This window comes from Esox lucius, chromosome 15 (genome assembly GCF_011004845.1).
Source record: "Esox lucius isolate fEsoLuc1 chromosome 15, fEsoLuc1.pri, whole genome shotgun sequence".
Lineage (NCBI taxonomy): Eukaryota > Metazoa > Chordata > Actinopteri > Esociformes > Esocidae > Esox > Esox lucius.
In genome coordinates, this window is record NC_047583.1 from 14,563,757 (window position 1) to 14,577,871 (window position 14,115).

The following is a 14,115-nucleotide window of genomic DNA, read 5'->3' on the forward strand; positions in this document are numbered from 1 at the left end:
AGCAACAAGGACTGATCAGCCATCTCACCGGAGGACGGATTTGAGCAGCTTGGGGAGATGAATTCAGGCTTGTACTGTCCGACGGGACACATCAGAGCACCACTCGTCAATCCCCCACTCTCCCCCGTTCATTTGGGAGTATGATTTATACTTTTTGAAGTGAAGGGTCTTGAATTCTATAAAGGAATTAAGAGGCTTCCCCTGAGTCCGGCATTCAAATGAGAGCATGGCAGGGATATGAGGGCTTTTTAATAGATAGAAATTAGTATTCACAATGCCTCAAACGGGAATCTGAAGGAACCTTTCAGGTGGAGAAGAAAGGGCCAGTTAAGAAAAGAAAGCTCTAAGAAGTTTGGCCTTTTCATAGCAGTCGTGTTTTTGCCCATCATCAAGGAACGGTGGAGGGCTTTCAGAAATAGCCCAGGAGAGAACGACAGAGTTTGAAACAGAATTAAGAATGCTCTGTAAATAGGCACTGTGGAACTGGAAACAATGCGAGGAAGAGTCACAGACTGATGGCTGTTCAGCTCCCCAACAATCCCCACGCAGATCCAACAGTACGGGGTCTGACTTGGAGCTAGAGACTTTGAGCGAAAACTTTCTAGCTAAACTTTTGAATTAATTTATATTTTCAACATTTTCAGAAACACTGCGATTCAAAGATCCGACATTAATATATTCTAAGTCTGAGAAATAACTTTTATTATTTAGTGGAGTTGTATATCTAACTGCAACTATCCATTGTATACAGCAAAGGTCAGTTGGTCCAATGTACCTGGAGGGGCGTCAGTCAAAGGAGGCTGTGATGAGACTCCAGCTAATATTACACAGGTCAGATAAGAGCTCCTACCCATATCTTCATCCTTACATGACCTTCTCATCCCATCCACTCTAAATACCAGAAAAGGCCACGGCAAAAGCACAGCGTAACCATGTTACCAACATTACCCCGGCCGGATGGGGTGTCCTTCACACAGAGCTTGGAGGTCACAAGGTCACATCTGGAGCTCCTGACTCAGAGGATTTGGCCAATGTTCTCACTTACACGCGCATTGAACGCACGCACGTCTCCGAGGTCCAAACTTTGATTTGCAGTGTATAGGTTAGAAGACAACCTGTGTTTAGTGACTGGTTCATTTCAGAGAATTAACCATGTCTGCCAATATATTGAGCTTCAGAACGGGCTAAACGGCTCCAGTAGGCCCAAGAGAGGCTTAGTCTAACCACGCTGCCAATAATGAGTGCTGCGCGCCGCTCCTACCTGGGTTTGCAGATGGAAGAGGAGCATCTCCGATGGGAGCTTTCTTGCACCATGTCAATGGGATAAACCGCTAACGGACACAGAGGGTTGAACTGGAACACAATTCAGGAGTTAGTTGGTCCAGACGCCAAAAACACAGCATGAGATAGAAATGTTTTCTTCATTGCCTACAATGATGTACCTGGCTCCGGTCTCGCTTTCCAATGGACGGCAGCCATTGGTAGGGGTCCTGGGAGAAATGCTTCATCCTCTCCACAGACACTGACAAACTGTTGTCCTGCAACACACAATTTGGTGGAACAGAAAATCGTGATCACATAACTTGTTGAATACGGGTGTTAAGACTCTAGCAGCCGTTCACGTGGGCAATGAGTCGCGATCACCTTGCTAGGCAGCCTCCTCCGGCCTTTCCTGATACAGCGGGCCGCCACACTAGGCAACCGGTTCAGACGGGCATGGTACCCTGCAACAACAAGCCACACCTGGTCAGACCATAGGAACCGGACAGCCTGGAGCGACTCGCTCATTCTGTGGGTGGTGTTTACAGTGGAAAGTCCTCTGGAGCTCATCACCTCTCTGACTGGGCCGGGCAGGCTGGAGGAAGGTCGGAGGAGCGGAGTCTGGTACCTCCAGCACACGGGGAATGTCCGAGTCCCAGCCGGGCAGCAGACTGGGACAGCCCACCCCCCCCACTCCACACTCCCCCTCAAAGAACCAGTCACTCTGTTCATCGTCACCTACAGCACGGACAGGGAAAACACACCGAATCACAATTTGGCAATTCCATGACCGTTCAATATGATCTTTCGTGCCATAAAACAGGATAGAACAGAAGTATTCACGGATGGGCTGCCTTCATTTAGAATTTGGCACTGCGCAATTAGCCATGGAATGAGGAGCTGACTGCATGAGGGCCTCTTTCCTACTTGGTCTGCATCAATCCTCTCTATCTGTTGACAGGCTCTCCAGCGCTGCCACTACAGAGGAGGCAGACAGACAGCAGACCACTATGGTCCCCAGACACTGTTCTCTCCACAGACCTGTCAGTCACCGAGGGCGCATGACGGAGCCATGCCTCTCACAGTCAAGGTGTAGTGACAACTGTTAAATCAGGGGCCGCCTCTCACCACCATGGCTAATGAGATTAGCAGAGGCTTCAGCGCTCATTAACGCGACATGACAACGCCTTATTAGAGCCGCCTGGGTGCCCGGCAACCAGACCATTGTATCGGAACCTGCTCTGTCAAGTCCCAGGCATTCTGTAGAACGACACAGCCCAGTCGCCATCCTGAACCTTACAAAAGTACCGGAACTAAAATGCCTATTTATCAGATGTGTTTTGTTATTGTTTTTGTATCTAGTAGCTGGTACTATAAACTAGCATTTAATTGCACTTTCACATACTGTGGTGTTGTGAACGCCACAAGTAATAAATCAATGTTTTGCTGAAAATGCTTACCTTGTCTTCCCTCGTCGTTGGTGAATAGGCCTGGGTCACTGCTGCATACACTGCTAGTCTCACTGCGAGGCCGAGAATAACAAAAGGGTCAGTGCATGCTATTGAAAACGCAGAAGAGGGCAGTCTTCCTGTAGCGATAATAATCATATGTAACCCCAAAAAAAGAACTATCCATGTTGCAATGGATCGTTTGTAAATTTGTGGGTTTTAGGGTCAAAGAAGGGGTGTACATTTGAAAGGGGAACAGTGAAAAGCAAAATCACGCAAGCTCCAAAAAAAAAGATCCCATTTAATATTCAATAACCAGATAATACATAAGTCCTGAGCTAGAGGTCGACAGAAACATACAGTTTCATAAAAAGACAAGGGCCGCTCTGCCGACTGGTTGCCATGCCCAACACAAAGGACTCTGACAGAAGCCACTGAGTGACATGCACAATCTAATTGAATATCCTCCGCTGTCAGCTCTAATCTAATCTGTGGTGGGTTCCGGAGGATGACAGGAGCACAGTAGATTTCCCTGCCTTCCCCTCCGTCTGTGAGCAGGACCTGCGGATGTGCCTCCATGAACAACTGTCCAGCATCTGCTGTGAAGGCTGCCCCGGCCCAGACTGCTCCATGGTTGGCCCTCTACACGCCCCCAGGCGGTGCCCCTGTCACCCCTCCACTCCCAAGCTCTGCTCCTTACACCACCCTGGGTCTCTCTGCCCCTGTCACACCTCTGCCTCGTTGGGCTCCGAGCAAAGCTGGAGCTGCCAAGGTCACACGAGATTAAGGGCTCCATCGAATACTTGTTTTACAGATGTTGTCTAAAAACCAAGCAGACAGACTTGTAGAGTGTATTTTGAACTATGGGCCAAAGGGGAAGATTAAGACGTGTTTTTCTTTGGTTGCGCATCATCATTTTTAGATCATTAAACACAAATTGCTACAGATGGACTAAAGTGGCTCACAGAGTGCCAAGTTGCCATGGACAGACGTCCCAGCTCCGTCCTTTGGCATAGGAAGTCTGACGGTGTGGTTTGCATTGCCTTTAGCTTTGTGGTGGTCAGCATTGACCTTGGTGACAAAGGCGAGGGACCGGTGGGGTGAGATATGCGCTGATATGGTGCTTTGCCATATTGCCCAGACGTGGCGGTGACGGCCGGCTCAGTCTGGGCCGCCGCCAGATGGTCCGGCAGCGTCTCCCCTCACAGGCCCAAGAAGCAGATGTGAGAGGGACCAGGCCTCTCCAGGGAACGTGGAAGACGTCTGGCTTCGCCAAGCACTCCTGAACCATCCCACCCCACCTCACCCCTTCCCCAGACCTTGGTTCCCCAGGCCTCTCCTCAGATGTCCTCCACCACTGGACACCCGGCTGAGCATCTGGAGCACACTGTTCTCTCCTCAACAGCAGTAGAGGGCATACCTCCTTGCCTTGTGTTATCATGACTATCTGCAGTAGCCCCTGTTTTAAACACTAATGGCCCTTTCAGGACGATGGCTTCTAAGCCCATATCTGTCTCTCTCTGTCTCCCTTTGTCACCCTCCGTCTCCCTTTCTGTCTCCCTTTCTGTCTCACTCTGTGTCTTCCTCTCCATCACCTCCATGTACTGAACTTAAGTGGCATATCCAAAGGACAGGTTACACATCTACAATAGTAATCTCCTTGGCTCCCAGTTCTCTTTCTCTATGATACCAGAATATTTACAATCATGCTTTCTAGACAAATAAATGTGGCTCAATGGCTTTTTCCCTTTCTGAGTTGAAACGTGCTCTTCCAATAGGGGGATTTGGTGCAAAGTTTGAAAAAGATCACAAGTATAAACAATTAATTAGAACCACACATTAAGTATTTATGCGTATTAAAGGTGTAATGTGATGTCACTGGGAGCGACCCAGAGCCATTGTGAAACAGTTTCCATTAAGTACTGCCTAATTAATGCCATGAATAATTTAAGACACCATTTTTCTTGGGACCAGTAGAAACACCTCTCTCTTTCATCCCTCCTTTATGACCTTTGTCAGGAAAAGTTGACAAACATTTAAGACTAACTTAAATTTAAAAAAAACACCTACAAGTGCAATTCTGCAACAGTGCTGTCAGACAAATAGTGTATCGCCATGAAATGATTGTTCTGATAACATTCCCTAAACATTCTTCAGCAATCAAGTTTGGATTTTATTACATTGTTTCGGAAAAATAAATACTGGAACACACGGCTAACAATTATTTAGATGTCAAAAGAGACACCTATAAAAACTAATACATGATGGTCCTAATAATAAACATACATAAAAATCATCCAGGAATTACCAGATAATGCTGATGGCGACATTCAAGTTATTCTGTAATTCTAGGACATGACCATGCTCCATTATAACGGAGGCAGTTCTGAAATATTGATCAATATTGAAATGTTCAGTGTGCTAACATTGATGTTCTAGTGGATTTCCCTTTGCAGTGATGTCATTCAAACTATCCACCAAAGACAGGGGGCAACGGACATTCTGTGACATTCCCATAAGGTCACGTTGAGGGGTTTGTCATTATGTCATAGGGATCATCGAGGAGACACTGCATAATGGTCCCAGGTTAACATTCGCTATGGGACCTTAGTCCACAGTTAAGTTCCCAGGAAGTCAAAGAAAACCAGGGGTCTCATTTATTTATGAATATAAAGCATTTACAAATGGAATCCAGAATGGTTGTAGGCATGGAAAAGGTGTGATTAATCAAACAATCATACCCACACCGGTAGAAGATTGCTGCTGATAAATAACAATTGTTCTTAGCCTCAGTGGACTTCCTACAAACTTTCCTATTTGTATTTTAAAACGCCATTAATTAACCATAAACTGAAAAAATCCTCCCTGTTGGAAAGACAAAATGCACAAAATGCAAACAATAATCAAAGCCTGGTCTCTCTCACATCTGCCATATGTTGAGTTCATACAAAATGATTCATTTGGCTAGCTCTACTATTGCTCCTTTATCCGTACAAGTACAAACATTCCTAAAGAGAGGACAACTAGGACAATTCAAGTGTCTTTGGCGTTGGCCAAATTTGTTGTGTTTCAAATAAGTATATTCAACAATCACCAATAGATTTTCCATCCTCAATAACTCCCTCATGTAGCCTAGATACTAATGTGCTCAATATGGCTCTGCAGATTAATCTGAATATCTGTTTTTTTTTATGTTCTTTTTCAATGTTTCTCTTGAATCACCAAAATGTTTTGTATCCATGACCAGTAACCAGATTGCCGACCGGTTACAGCATCTGAGCCGTAACCAGACACCCTGATAGTTAAAGTTTCAGACCAGTAACCAGACAGCCTGCTAGTTAGAGTATCGGACCAGTAACCAGATAGGCTAATCCTCACAACATGATCAAAACGTAATTTTATATTACTAGAAAATAGGAATAAACTTTTCATAGAAACATTTTATAATGTGTTTTGGGAAACTGTCCCTTGTAATGTACCCATCATGATTCTCACAAACCTGATGACATTTAAGCAAAATGTGCAGCAACCCAATGGTTTGATGGAAAAGGACCACAGGATTCCTGTGTTAGTATGAATGACAAAGCTGAAAAACACAAAACGTCCATTAATTCCTTCCTGGAAAATACCATCAAATCACATATAGCTAATGTTATCTTCACAGTGACGTTCCACACAACCATAGACGAACACACTTAGGAAAATAAGGGTTCTAAACATAACCTCCTTCAGAAAAAACCTCTGTCATTGCTAGTAGGACTAAGTTCCCCACATGGCCCCATTCTCAGCAGACATGCCGGAGAGGTGATGCAAAAACAGTATCCAGATGAGGGCTAATCATTAGGATATAATCCCTGGCTCCTGGGAGAAGCAGGCCAGTTTGCTCAGAGATTATGGGCCGGCCGCCATTTATCGAGCCTGGGCTCATTCAGCAGAGGAATAAAGAGGAGGCAGAGGCAGAGGGGGGCAAAGCGCTGAGAACAATGGATCTGTGGGCTCTTCAAACAAGCCGCCCTAGCCCAAATCCATGCCCTCTTCCATGGACGTCTGATTAGAAGGTTATCCCACCCTCCCTGAGCCCCTGTAATTGGATTAGTCCCAGAGATTTATGAAAATGAACTTCACCAAATGGAATACAGCTTCATACCAAAACTCCTCATAGAGTTTTCTACAAATTCTAAATTACAAAGTGACAGAGTGGAGTGAGACGAATGCGTGCACAATGGCTTGTGTTTATCCATGGTGAACCCACCCCCAGCCGCACCACCACCACCACCACAGCTACAGACAGAGGCTGTGTTCCTCCACCCACAGGTGAGGCCTGCTCTCTGGTCCAGCCTGGGTGCCAGGTGGCCTCCCTGCCAGCAGGCCAACTCCGCTCCAATGAAGGATGTGTTGCCCAGCTGGAGCGGCCAACATCTGCTCCCCATTCACTTGGGTGGCTAAAGGCAGGGTCTCATCTAGGCACATAGGGTATGAGCTGTGACCTTGAGGCAAGAGACGTTTAAGAGATCAGACTCTGAATATGAAGAGGTTAATGGAATGAACGAAAGACCACAAACAGAGAGACAACAGAGACCTCAAAGGGTTTTTAAAAATACTTTTAAATAAGTAATTGAAGTCTAAAACATTAGACGGATCATAGATTTTCCTGGCGTCCAAATATAGCTGTTGTACCACTGTCAAACCCCCATCATTTGCTACCGTTTTCCATTTCCCTGGGCTGCAGCAGGACTTAACCCATAGATTGTTCAGTTCTCAGTACAGAGCGGCAGTCTACTGAGCAGCAATCAGGAGCATGCTGTTGTGTAAGTGAGAAATGATTGACAGCGTGCCACAGTGTTCCCATTTATTTTTTCTCCGGAGCTGTTTTCTGTCAGAACGGATATTGATTTTTCCATAAAGTAAGAAAACAAGTACCGTTGAGGGGCCAGGGAGGTCAGCACAAATTAAACCAGAAGATGTAAAGCCCTCTGTCTCCCTATTATTGGTTATCACAGACATCTTCTCCCTGTTTTTTATGTGGGCCAACAGATAATGAGATCATCAGGGGGAATACCCAGTGGAGCCAGGGCTCTAGCAGGAGGCGAGAGACCAACCAGGTTTGCGCGCAGGCAGTACACATATGCAAGTCTATGGGGCCTCGATGGGACAAGCCTATTGTTTCATGGTCCAAGTTTTCATTTTAGTACTTGTGTAGTATACTGACACTGATCTTTTCCTCTCTGTTGAGGGAGACAGAGGTTAGATGTGATGTCAACATGTCTGGCTCAGACCTACAGTGGCCAGGCAGAACTGTAGGGGCCCATTTAGTAAACCCATTATTATAATTAATCTGACAGCATGGTAATTGATTGGTTCCAATGTCACTTATAGGCAGTCACAGTTGTATATCTCATTTTGATAAAAGAAACGCACATATTTGAAAGCAATCAACTGAACTCCACACAGCCATAGCTTCAATTATCGAGGATAAGATACACATCATTTTTCTATCAATACTTCACCATGTAAATTTATTTGTAACAATTTTACTCCCAGCTGAGTGATACCTTGCGGCCAAGCATCACTCGTCATGATTACCTCAGAGAGAGGGGAATATCATTCATTTTTAATGTCAATTCAATACCTGAAGTTGCTAAGGCATCAATGTGATACACATTTTGTTTTAGATGGGCCCCATTGAATATTGACAACTAGATGAAGACAGACAGTATAGATCATTTTAAATGTCGCTGTGTTTAATTGACTCTGTCAGACAGTAGTTATGCCTATGGCTTTTATATTATGGGCCAAACGGCGTCAGTAACTTCACCACACAAAGGGTAAATGGAGCATGTGATATTTAGGGCTGATTTGCAGTTTGCATTTGACATGTGTCAACAAAGGCCAGCAATAACATATTTTATAATGGATATGTTGTAAATTCTGCAAAGGTTGCAAATAAGTGATGGCTCATTTGTCTCCCAAAGAGCTCTTCATTTGAAACGCTCCAAGTCCAGTCCAAATTGTAAGATTGCCTGACAATACCTTCCAGAGAAAATGTGTATGGACCAGAATGATGGCTTCTTCCCCCTACTTATTGTTTCTACAAAATGTGTACACCATCTACAGTATGTTGAATATATGTGTAGCGTATCTGCAGATAATAGTTGTTGAAAGCTAAAAACCATATGCAAATTATGAAGCTAAAGGAACCCAGTGTTCACCAAATCAAGGCATTCAAAAGCAGACATTGGTTTGGGTCTCCCAGTGCATCCTATTCATATGGTTAAGAACTGCACCTGTAGTGCCAGTACCATTACTCCACCTTAACTGTACATCAGTCATTTAACTTCTCAAAGTACTGCCGGCTATACAGGACGTTGCTGCTGTCTCCTCTGATTTTGGAACTCTTAACGGAGTACTTAGAAGAACACAAACGTGTGCATCTTTTATAGTGAGCTGGGGAGGGGAAGTGCACAGCAGACAGTGGGCCACCAGGCAGACTGACTCAGCATGGCGAACTGTAGGCCCGTCTACTGGTAACCATGGCGAACTGTAGGCCCATCTACTGGTAACCATGGCAAACTGTAGGCCCGTCTACTGGTAACCATGGCAAACTGTAGGCCCAGTCTACTGGTAATCATGGCGAAATGTAGGCCCATCTACTGGTAATCATGGCGAACTGTAGGCCAGTCTACTGGTAACCATGGCGAATTGTAGGCCTGTCCACTTGTAACCATGGCGAACTATAGACCCGTCTACAGGTAACCATGGCGAACTGTAGGTCCGTCTGCTGGTAATAATGGCGAACTGCAGGCCTGTCTACATGTAACCATGGCGAACTATAGACCCGTCTACTGGTAACCATGGCGAACTGTAGGCCCGTCTACTGGTAACCATGGCGAACTATAGACCCGTCTACTGGTAACCATGGCGAACTATAGACCCGTCTACTGGTAACCATGGCGAACTGTAGGCCCGTCTACTGGTAACCATGGCGAACTGTAGGCCCGTCTACTTGTAACCATGGCAAACTATAGACCCGTCTACTAGTAACCATGGCAAACTGTAGGCCCATCTACTTGTAACCATGGCGAACTATAGACCCGTCTACAGGTAACCATGGCAAACTGTAGGCCCATCTCCTGGTAACCATGGCGAACTTTAGGCCCGTCTACTTGTAACCATGGCGAACTATAGACCCGTCTACTGGTAACCATGGCAAGCTGTAGGCCCATCTCCTGGTAACCATGGCGAACTGTAGGCCTGTCTACTGGTAACCATGGCGAACTGTAGGCCCGTCTACTTGTAACCATGGCAAACTATAGACCCGTCTACTAGTAACCATGGCGAACTGTAGGCCCATCTACTTGTAACCATGGCGAACTATAGACCCGTCTACAGGTAACCATGGCAAACTGTAGGCCCATCTCCTGGTAACCATGGCGAACTTTAGGCCCGTCTACTTGTAACCATGGCGAACTATAGACCCGTCTACTGGTAACCATGGCAAGCTGTAGGCCCATCTCCTGGTAACCATGGCAAACTGTAGGCCTGTCTACTGGTAACCATGGCGAACTGTAGGCCCGTCTACTGGTAACCATGGCAAACTGCAGGCCTGTCTACTTGTAACCATGGCGAACTATAGACCCATCTACAGGTAACCATGGCAAACTGTAGGCCCATCTCCTGGTAACCATGGCGAACTGTAGGCCTGTCTACTGGTAACCATGGCGAACTGTAGGCCTGTCTACTGGTAACCATGGCAAACTGCAGGCCTGTCTACTTGTAACCATGGCGAACTATAGACCCGTCTACAGGTAACCATGGCAAACTGTAGGCCCATCTACTGGTAACCATGGCGAACTGTAGGCCCGTCTACTGGTAACCATGGCAAACTGCAGGCCTGTCTACTGGTAACCATGGCAAACTGCAGGCCTGTCTACTGGTAACCCCGCCAATTCTGTATCTCACAAATCCTTGGCATGCAATATCTCACAACGTCATTAAAGCATGGCCCATCTTCAATGAGCAGAGTAAAATATTCTACATGCAACAGACCAAAAGAGCTAACTTGTGAGCAGGTAAGCCAGTATGAGGGAGAGAGTGGAGGGGACAGAATCATGCACTCCAAAACCAGACAAAAAAATGATCCACTTCCTCTGGTCTTGCACCAATGTCTAGTCAGACTACAACATGGCAAATAACTATTGATAGAAATTTTTTGAAAAAAAAAATAAATTATCTGCATTTATTTCAAGCCCTTTAAAATGTTTACGACCCTTGTCCAAATAGATGTTTTCTCAGACAAATTGCTAAAAAAAGTGATGCTAAGGCATATGCATAATGTTTAGAACATTACCCTTCAGACATGTTCTCATCAGATGCCTCTCGTTGCTCTTTGGCCTCCAGGACCAGAGGAATCGTATCCTTCCAGCACTCCTCTGCCCTAATGCCCAATCCATCAGCCTTCCTGTCCATTCCCACCCAGCCTCCGGCCCCTTTCTTCAGCCTGGAAAGGCGCTGCTTCTTAGACGACCTGTGGTTCCCACCCCGCTCGCCATCTACCCCTGACACCGTCAACTTCTGCTGCAGGCTGACTGTCACCTCGGAGGTCATGCGTTTGACCTTCCTCCTCCTCCTGAGCGGCCGTCCAGGGGTGTTCTCAGTGAAGGAGTCCGACTCAGGCCAGGAGGGCTGCTTGGTTTTGACGGCGCTGCCGTTGCCGGAGCAGGCAGGCCAGCGTCTGGCCACCACCATGTCGTCCGAGTCACTGTAGTTGGCGGCGCCGGCAGAGTGGGCTGGGGCAGCGTTCTCCCGACAGTCCTTAGCCGCCTCATCCAGGCTCGACTCGGAGGCCTCGCTGAGGCAGCGGCTATGCTCAAATGGGTGGAGGGAGGAGTCACAGCGGCGTTTACGGCCCCGGCGCCGGCGAATCTGCCTTCGCTGTTGCAGAGGGCTCAGAACCATCTCCTCCCAGAGTTCCTCCAGCTTGGTCTGCTCTGAGGTCTGCTCCAGGGCCGATACCAGATCATGCACCAGCTCATCCATCATGCTGCTGGAGGACAGGAAAGGAGTATAGGTAAGCTGCTGGAGTACAATTGGCAGGTGAATAGAAAGTGTATGTGGAAGTTGACACTCGCTTAAGGATAAGAGGACAATGCTACTGGTCTGAATTTCTGCACTCAGCATTCACTGACAAGCAGCCGTTAAATCATAATGCTTTATGAAGATGTTTTACCTTATGTTGCTTAAAGCATAACTGAACTCATATTTGGACTTGAACAACAAACGTGTTAATCTTATACCTTTCACCTTGATAAGGCCTAGGTAAAACCTTTCCATGTTTAAGCATACTTCATTATTTTGTGAAGTGTATGTCATTTAGCACTAAGCTAATTGATTGTTATAAGTGGAACCTTTTCTTATTCAATTGTTATGGGAATAAATTTCATTCTTTTCTAGTGCATTGTGTTAAGGCCATTTACAGATTTCCGTGATCCATTCACTAACCATAGTAACACAGCATCGGCATAACACAATGGCTACCGAATAAATCTATTTACAACTCATACACTATTACACACAGCTACTGCTGAAAAACATTTAAACTGTACATGAACGCGTGCAAAGTAACATCTCATGCTTTTGCCATTAGGTTAATAATCAGAGGACTGAATTGGCAAAGGCAAGTGGAAGACAGTAGAAGAAAACAGTTATGTAATATATTGTATGTAACCTTCGACACTTCGGTAAACTCGAAAGTAAATGTCGTTCTTTAAATATGATTGCTTAAATTATTCCAGACATTACAATATTAGCTAGTATAGCCTGGTTGTGGAGTAAAATGTGCTGAGAAACCCACACACACAAATATTATCGTTACGAAAACATGTTTTCTATAATACAATAGAGTGACACAATCGTTGTTACTTCGTTTGACATGTGAAAGACCCCTGAAATGACACGCTCCGTTTCTCAAATAAATTATATCGTTATGTTACGTAACAATGCTGCTGTTTCCACTCACCAGCCGCAGTTCCTGCTTGTTTTGTTTTCACAGCTGTAAACATAATACGTACTTCCGCCCTACTGCCACACGAATGAAGTCATTTCCGCCTGCTGTCTTGTTCTCTTCCACAGGAAAAAAAATCAGCCGCAGTTGTGCTCTGCACATGGGTATAGGCTACTCCAGTAGCAGAAACCTGACTATGCACATCTTACAACAAGGCAATGGAATAACAGTATCTAACAGAAAAACCTGTTAGATCAACTCAGTTTTTTCTTGACCAGGCAACCAATTGATGGGCCTAACTGTAAGCTAATAATATGAAAAAAGTATTTCTAGTAGTTTGCCGAAAACGTCTGTCAAAGTGACATTGTTTCTTCTGTGTGGAGAGAGACCAATTCTAAATGTATTACATATGTTAATACTTTTTTTAAACAAAGTGTTTTTAGAATGTCTAACAACTGCCAATAATGGAAATTTTACTCAAACCAATGTGGCTGAATGAAGCGAATAGTCATTTACCACTCCTTTCATCCCTCAGATGAAGAAAAAAAAAAGAGGAAAGTATCTGCAAAAAATGAGCACAAAAGCCATTTAATCTGTCTCATCTTCCTCTTAATAACTGCAAATTTCCCCTTCGGCCCATGGGAGAGGCCCTCTCTGTACCGCTGCCACCTTATCTGTCCCCTCCATATTTCAGCGTGCCGAGCAGCTCCCTCAGTACCCAGCCCCCGGCCTCCTCTCACTGTGCCTGTGGGAGAGCTGGGCTCCTGGGCCCATCATTGTTCTGGCCTGGGAGGCAGTCCAGGGAGAGGCCTGAAAGCCTGAGAGGAGAAGTAAAAAAAAGTGAGCCATTGCTTCATTAAGTGCCAGCCTTTCACAAGCAAACATATCAGAAAAGGCCCCCTTTCAGAGGCAGTAATTAGCAATTTGGAAACCTTGCCCCCTCAGGATATACAGTTTCAATTTAGTCGGCAGGACAGCTTTAGATTCTAAGGCACTTAATATTCATTGTTTGTCCCGTCTTCCCAATTTCTCAATGTACATTGTCTAGCCTTTCACTGGAGATAAAGTGTTTTATCTGTCATGTAATTCTTCTTTTCAATGAGCACCCTGCAAGAGAAGTTAATTTTTCTAAATAATTTTCAAAGGGACTTGTCAAGAATGTGTAGGATATGATAGCAAAGTGCTCTTCACGAAGCGCCAAGCTGAAAATCCTGTAAAGTTCTGAATGCTTGATTAAGTTTGTAAATAGTCTGTAAGAGAACTTGGTGCAAGTCATTCTAACCAGCAGCTCTTCCACAGAGAAGACTGCACTCTACTGGAAAGGGCATATGGTCCCTGATTGTCAGGCAAACAAAAGCCTGAGTAAAAAATGCTGAAAACTTGCATCCCATGTCAGGTGTGTCTGTG

General features: G+C 45.4%; 1 protein-coding gene across 7 annotated transcripts in view; it reads right to left on the reverse strand.

Moving 5' to 3' along the window:
- LOC105015706 (G patch domain-containing protein 2-like) overlaps positions 1-12,812 on the reverse strand; it is a 30,850-nt gene extending 18,038 nt beyond the window's left edge. For 2 of the 7 annotated variants that reach the window (XR_002197927.3, XM_034297407.1), the window contains exons 1-6: positions 11,056-12,403; positions 2,721-2,782; positions 1,834-1,998; positions 1,645-1,724; positions 1,443-1,538; positions 1,262-1,353 (exon numbers count right to left, since the gene is read on the reverse strand). Coding sequence is in view for 6 of the 7 variants with exons in the window: in XM_034297407.1 (XP_034153298.1) it covers positions 1,262-1,353; positions 1,443-1,538; positions 1,645-1,724; positions 1,834-1,998; positions 2,721-2,782; positions 11,056-11,885 (1,325 nt within the window). In the remaining variant the exon portion in view is untranslated. The other 5 variants (XM_010879051.5, XM_020054326.3, XM_010879052.5 and 2 more) reach the window with 5 other exon arrangements.
- Between the last annotated feature and the right edge of the window lie 1,303 nt (positions 12,813-14,115).